The sequence below is a fragment of the Miscanthus floridulus genome, chromosome 6, assembly GCF_019320115.1.
Source record: "Miscanthus floridulus cultivar M001 chromosome 6, ASM1932011v1, whole genome shotgun sequence".
Taxonomy (NCBI): Eukaryota; Viridiplantae; Streptophyta; class Magnoliopsida; order Poales; family Poaceae; genus Miscanthus; species Miscanthus floridulus.
In genome coordinates this window covers 109,887,156-109,894,102 of record NC_089585.1, presented here as the reverse complement: position 1 = coordinate 109,894,102, position 6,947 = coordinate 109,887,156, and the positions used below count along the sequence as shown (strand labels likewise).

At 46.7% G+C, this 6,947-nt stretch overlaps 1 protein-coding gene and 1 long non-coding RNA gene across 4 annotated transcripts; both read left to right on the top strand.

The window, feature by feature from the left end:
• On the top strand, positions 1-1,532 carry LOC136459014 (uncharacterized). 3 transcript variants are annotated; one of them, XR_010760121.1, is made up of 4 exons: positions 1-420; positions 926-1,019; positions 1,150-1,215; positions 1,357-1,532. It is a non-coding gene; the product is annotated as an uncharacterized lncRNA (long non-coding RNA). The 3 variants fall into 3 exon arrangements; XR_010760123.1 differs by having other exon boundaries at positions 1,150-1,220; XR_010760122.1 differs by having other exon boundaries at positions 865-1,019.
• Positions 1,533-5,186: 3,654 nt separating this feature from the next.
• Positions 5,187-6,594, top strand: LOC136459013 (receptor-like protein 51). The gene has a single exon (XM_066458914.1). It carries the CDS (start codon positions 5,187-5,189, stop codon positions 6,432-6,434), a length of 1,248 nt encoding a protein of 415 aa, XP_066315011.1. The 3' UTR covers positions 6,435-6,594.
• The last annotated feature ends 353 nt before the right edge of the window (positions 6,595-6,947 follow it).

Sequence of the window (6,947 nt, the reverse complement as noted above, 5' to 3'; positions counted from 1 at the left end):
ATTTTACTGGGCCAGTATTTGTTTCACTCAGTCCTTATACATTACCATAATCAACGTTTTGCAAGGCATACTATACAAAGCCATGATTTATCTGATTAGCATTCCTCAGGTTTTGTTGCCTCGATGGACCAGGAAACAAATCCGGATATTGACCATTACATATGTATTTGTTGTATATTTTTGTAATCTAACATCTTAGTGTTGCTAGTCCTTACAATGTGATCCGTATTATGTTTTGATCAGGCTGGGAATTCTAAAATCATGATACTAAAACTGAGATCATCTTGAATCACCGTCATATTTTTTGAAATCGCAGAAGCACACCAGACATATAGTTGCAAAGGTAGTTCACAATGCATTGATCCTCACCTTGCATCCATCATGGCAACAGATTTCCTCATCCTTCCCAACAAACTTCAGGTACTCGATGCCATTTCCATCTTACTCGGTCTGGTCATTTTCCCTTATCTACATGTATGTTTTTCCCTTATCTACATGTATGTTTATATATCCCTATGTTCACTTATGATTTGACCAGTGCAATGCATATTCCCGTTGCTTTGTGTCCTTCAATCACCTGCTGAACAATTTCGTCTTGTAATTAGTCTACATGTACATCGAAAGCAGCCTGACAAACACTGAAAGGACTAATCCTCCTATCTACAAACAGTATGCCACTTTTTTTCCCTATTTGTTTGTAGCTACGATTGGTATGACCTGAAGAAAAGGATGCCTTGGTGTCTGATCAACCGCATGCCGCTTCTGTGATTTATTTATGCCTTTTTTTTTCCTTCTATGGTCTGATGAGGCAGATGCCTTGGAAACTGAAAACAATCAGCTGATCTTGCCTACATCTGTCTTCAGATACTCACGCGACGTGTCTGCTTTTTTTGGGGAGTACCTGACCTTCGATTTGTAACTGCAGTCTATGGGTCATTGGAACACAGATTAGAAATGGATGATGTGGAGCCATCTCCTGGATGAGCAAAACATCATGGCTGAACACCACAAAGTACCAGGTATGCCACACCCATTTTCTCCATCATTCAGTACAAGTTCATCTTTGTTTTCTCTGTACAAATTCATAATTTCCATTAACCTTTCTTTGACTTTGGCTACTATGGTTCACGTGATTTATTATTGGTATAGGTATCTGTGCTTTATAAGCAATACTCTTGACTGGATAGATATATTACATGCCATTAGCTGTATCAGGTAAGGTAGGGAGTGTTCTTTCTTGTCGAGTACAATCACTTCTTTCTATTGTAGTGGAGGTGACTCCCTACCCCCTGTACTATTGTTGTCATGCGATCATCAACATTTCTATGGTGAGCTTATTCTTATGCTGAAATGCAGGTACCTCCATTGACTGCTAACTGCTAACAGAAATGCCTCAATGCTTCTTTGATAAATATGTAAGGTATGGCAGTACAATTGTTGATGATTGGACTTTTTAGCTTTTGAGCTTTAGGTAAATGATCCACAATGGTAATTGGGTTCTGTACAACAACATGCACGTTTTCTTTTTCTTGGCAAACTCTTTAGGTAAATGATCCACAATGGTAATTGGGTTCTGTACAGCAACATGCATGTTTTCTTTTTCTTGGCAAACATAGCTGAAATCAGAGAAAATAGCGCATTATCTTTTGCATAGTCAGATGCATGTTTAGTCAAGTAAAAAAATGCTTTATGTGTAGTCCATAGTTACCAAAATTGTACGGTCCTACCATGCCTCTGCAAATTCTTGGAATTGCCATTCTGCTGGTATCAGTTAGGGTACTGAGAACATTGTCTTCTGGATTTTTTTTTTCCAGTTACCTAAATTCAGTTGTCACCCCCCCAAAAATGCAGCCCAATTTTAGAGGCGCCTATCTTATATAGTACAAGGCCCGTTCAATTCCGACCCTGGGGATATGTACTTTTTAGAATGATTCCATGAGTCTAATTTATGCCGTCCGTATACCTTCAGATAACTCTTCCTTGCTCTCTACTGATTCTTCTGTACCACAGTACCTGTATGGCTGTATCCCATGTTGTATTTCACCATAATGATTCTTCTATTTTCCCTTTCTGCTTCTAATTATGGCACTATTGTTACATATACATATGGTCTGCATATTTCAGTATGCTGGTGTCAATCCAAAAATATGATATGCTGGTGTTACTTAAATAGGATATATGCTTCGTATTTCTCTATGCCATGTTAACCATCTAATTTGTGTTTTTTTAATGTCTGATACTTTTGTCATCCTCAAACTCTATACAGGCCCAACAGAGTCCCTTCATCAGAGTTCTTTGTAAGAGTGCTTATATGTCTAATAGTTTTCTGGCCCCCAAATGTCTGACAGTTTTCTCTATTATTCCTGTTCTTCATCAGAGTTCCTCAATCTAATTGGTGCCTAAACGCTGGTGAACCATTGGGACCAGTACAATTCATATTGTGGCCTGATGTCTCTTACCAGGTTTTCATCCCTATCATGTCTTGCTTTGTTACAGAGATTGATCAGAATTGTACGAAGGATGTCATCGACTACGATTGCAACCGAAAGTGGACTATTTCGTCACATTCATGCACTGAGTTCTGCAAACCATCAGATGTGCACTGAAAGTTCTGTACCAGTGATATCTAAACTATAGGTAGCTCTGCGTTCACCTCAACACTGAGTAGAATATGCTCCAGTCATGTTCCACCCTCATTTTTCTATTATGAGTTCTTACTTCTAAAGCAAATTATCTTCTTTTGTGTTCCCTCGATTGCTTACTTACATTGTGAATAACATGCTCTTGGAATGTTTGTCAGCTGTGAAAGATTTTCTGTATGCAACTGCCAAGATAACTAGCATCCCGCAGTGAAGCGCGGGGTACCATCTAGTAAATTATAGAAGTGTGCATCAATGATAGTCCATCCGTTTATAGACACCATTGACGTTTTTCTTTTGTTATTAGGGGGACGGAAGGGTTGAACCTAATATTTTCTTTTTCTTTTTTTTATAAGTAAATATTCATTTTGTTAATATTTATCAAGGTTTTAAGTCTCCGGTTATAACTGTTTGAGAAAGATTTGGCTATATTTATCGATGTACAATTTAGCTGTTAGATGCCGCTATTATTGTTTGCTATTGGCGGCTATTTGCTGTTTCAGGATATAGATCGCTATATGCCTTAGCCGGTGATTTAAAACATTAATATTTATACAAATTCACAAGCATACAAGGCATGATTGAAATACTTTTGATGACAGATCTAATGATGATCTTTTCACTTTACCTAAGTAAGTTTAAATAAATACAATCGAGCCAAAAGTCAATGGTTTCATGGGCTGCAGCTGTGCCTTTGGCTGCAATAAGATAAGTATGCACTTCATCCCAAAATAAACGTACATCTCGCTTCCCGAAAAATCAAATCATTTAAAGTTTGACCAAATATATACAAAAATATACTATATTTATGATATATAATAAGTATCTTTAGATTAAGCATGGCACTGACCCAATAAACTTATTTGAGATACAGATGTTAATACTATTTTTCATATCTTGTTAAAATTTTAAAAATTTGATTCCTTGAGAAACAAGATATGCGTTTATTTTTAGATAGATGGAGGGAGTACTCTTTTATTGGGGCATACGATGGTGGAGCGAGTAGGCTGAATAGTGCCACACCTTATTAATAAATAAATAAAAACAAAAGGAGTGTTGCAGAAACCTTTTGATTTTGCAGCTAATAATCATCTCCTTCAGCCCAGTCGCGCTAGCATTGTGAGAAGATCAAATGCGTTTGGGCCGCTTAGAATGGGGTTGGGCTGGGCCGCTGGGGACCGCAGAAGCGCCCAGCTTGAGAGCGGCAGGTCCCCAACCCCACTCGCAGCGCGATGTGTCACGGGCGCGCTCAGCTCCAGCCTCCAGGTCGCACTTCGCAGTGCGCGGCTGCCTCTACTCCCTGCGCCGCTGCGCGGCGTCGTGGTGAAGCGCCAGAACCTGAGCGCGGCACAGAGCTGGTACGCGCCGCACGGCACCATCCCATGTTTGAGCGGCCAGGCACGATCACATGAGGGTGGCAGAAGCCGGTGGCCAATGAGACCTCTCCTCCCATTGACACGCGCTGCGCATCCGGCTTTACCGGTCCCGTCTTTCCACAGCGGTCAATTGGACGCAGCGGTAGCATGAGAGATAGGCACACAGGGACTGCACGGATACCCAGGCACGCTGCTGCCTCTGCGCGCCCCGGCGCAAGCACACTGCCCTCGAAAGCGACCGTCCCATGCCGCCCCTCGTCCCCCAATACCCAGCCGGCGCGCCCTGCCCATCCGTCAATCCGCGCGCATCCGACGGTGGAGAGCGGCTCCGGCCCCGTGCCCGTGGAGAGAGCGCGGTTTAGGGGGTTGTTTGGTTCAACTCCTGATTTATTAAATATAAACTATTTATAAAATTAAATGACTGTTTTAAGAGATAATTTTTAAAACTTAAATAGTTCATGATTTAACAATGTGTTGCTACATTAACATATGCTAATGATAAATTAATTAGGCTTAATAAATTTATCTCGCAGATTACTTACGGATTCTGTAATTTATTTTTCCATCAGTATCCTAACATCCTTTATGATATCCTATTAACATATTTATTTATTTTTATTAGTATCCCAACATCCACGTGATATCCGTGTACACTTCGATCAAACACACCCTTAGGCCAGTCTCAATGGAGTTTCATAGGGGATTTCATGCACAATTAATAAGGTGCCATGTCAGTTTTTGCATGAAACTGGGAGGAGAGAGAAGAGATTCGTTTCATGGCCATGAAACTTATCCGCACTGTTTCCAAAACTTTGGAAACGTCGTGAAACCTGCACTGAGGCCCTTCCTTCGTTTCATCGCGACTTTTCTTCTCCGGGACCACGCGGGGAAGAGAGGCATGATAGGGATAGGTGGGACCCGTGAATAGTAAAATAAGGGATGAAACCGTGCCATGAAACTTTGCACTGTGAGAGAGACCCGTTTCATATCAAAGTTTCACGTGTTGGAAACTGGAAGGTGAAACTCTGTTGAGACTGGCCTTACACCGCGCCGCTCCCCTCCCTCCTCGCGGCTTTGAAGAAGCCAAGCCTTTCTCGGGTTCCCACCCACGCGCGCTCTCGCTTCGCCAACGCCAATAGCCACTGTGCGCGCCTGCTCTGCGTCCACGGGCATGGACGCCGCTGCCCTCTTCCTCTCTCGGCTCCTCCTCCCCCTCCTCGTCGTCGCGGCCATCGCGGGCGCGGCGCCACTGGACCCGCAGCAGCTGCTGGCGCTGCGCGCGCTCGGCCTGGGCGCGCACCCGCGCGCCGACCCCTGCGGCGCGGGCGCCGTGGTGGGGGCCGTGAACGCTTCCTGCGACGCGGGGGCGCCGTTCCGGCGCGTCACGTCGCTCGCCCTCACAAACTGCTCCGGCACCACCTCCGTCTCGGCCGCGGCGCTCGAGGCGCTCGCGCCGTCGCTCCGGGCGCTGGCATTCTCCGACTGCCCGGCCGCGCCGCCGCGAGCTCTGCCCCCGGAGCAGCTGGCGTCCGGGCTCCAGGCGTTCTCCTGCACCGCCTCGCTCCACCGCCTCTCCGCCGTGTGGCTCTCTCACCTCACCAATCTCACAGAGCTCACCGTCGCGGACACGCCCCTCGCCACGGGCTCCCCCACCGAGCTCGCCGTCGTCGTCTCCCACATGGAGCACCTCACCCGCCTCACCATCTCCAACGCCAACCTCTCTGGCTTCCTCCCGCACCACTGGCATTGCCCCAACCTCACTCACCTCGACCTGTCTGGCAACCGCATCACCGGCGCCATCCCAGATACCCTCACGCTCCTCGCCGGCATCACACACATCAACCTCAGCTCCAACGTTCTCAACGGGCCCATCCCCACCTCCATCGGCGATCTCATTTCACTCACCACCCTGGACCTGTCCAATAACACACTCTCCGGTGGCATCCCCGACACCCTCTCTACGCTGCCGGAGCTGGAGGTGCTCAACCTGGGCTCCAACCGGCTCAACGGCAGCATACCGCTGTTCCTGGCCGAGATGCGGGGGCTAAGGGAGCTCAAGCTCGAGAACAACGACTTCGACGGCATGGTGCCGTTCACCGCCAAATTCCTGTCCAGGCTGCGTGTTTTCAGGGCCGCCGGGAACGGCAAGCTGTGCTACAACCGGTCCGTACTGTCCGCCGAGATCGCCGTGGGCGTGGCGCCGTGCGACAAGTACGGGTTCCCGGTGCTGCCGCCCCCGGCCACGGCGCGGTCGGAGCGAAGCGCGGACTACGACGACGGCGGCGGGGACGGAGAGGCGGAAACCGGCGCCGACACGAGGGGTGGACCCAGCGCAACGGTGCTCGGGGTGGCCATTGGGCTGTCCTGCCTGGCGTTCCTGGTCATCTTGCTCGTTTGCATCTGCAAGGTGTGCCGCTGATGCACGGCGCCGCCTCTGCCGCGTGCGTGCCATTTCTCCATGTCTTTTGCCGAGTTCGTTGGTCGGTTCTGCCCGATTCTGCTGTTGCCTATCGTGCCGTAAAAAATGTATGAAGTACTGATAGCTAGGATCAATTGACTCTTAATTTATTCACCTGTAATTTTTTGGCGCCGTTCTTCGCTCTTGGTCGCGTTTCAGCCTTCAAGAAGCAAAGGATAGCTGTATACAAAAGAGGGTTTATGTCTTTTATTTGGAGCATTTGGAGGAGCAGGTTATGGTTATGGCGAATGTTTTGGGTATGTATTCTTACAAAACATATGGTATGTCAAAATTCGCAAGAGCAAGATCGGCCATACATTTATGGGAACATGCATGAGAGCTAAAACCAGTAAAAAAACAAAAAAAAGTTACGTCTCATTCGAGTGTTCCAACACTCGATTTTTCTCTCTTCTCTTCCTCTCCCTATTTTCTCCATCTCCGTCGGGCCTAGAAGAAAATTTTGGGAGGCAGGCA

Bases quoted from the DNA above. Each gene is read 5' to 3' on its own strand.
- LOC136459013 (XM_066458914.1), top strand. From the start codon at position 5,187: ATGGACGCCGCTGCCCTCTTCCTCTCTCGGCTCCTCCTCCCCCTCCTC.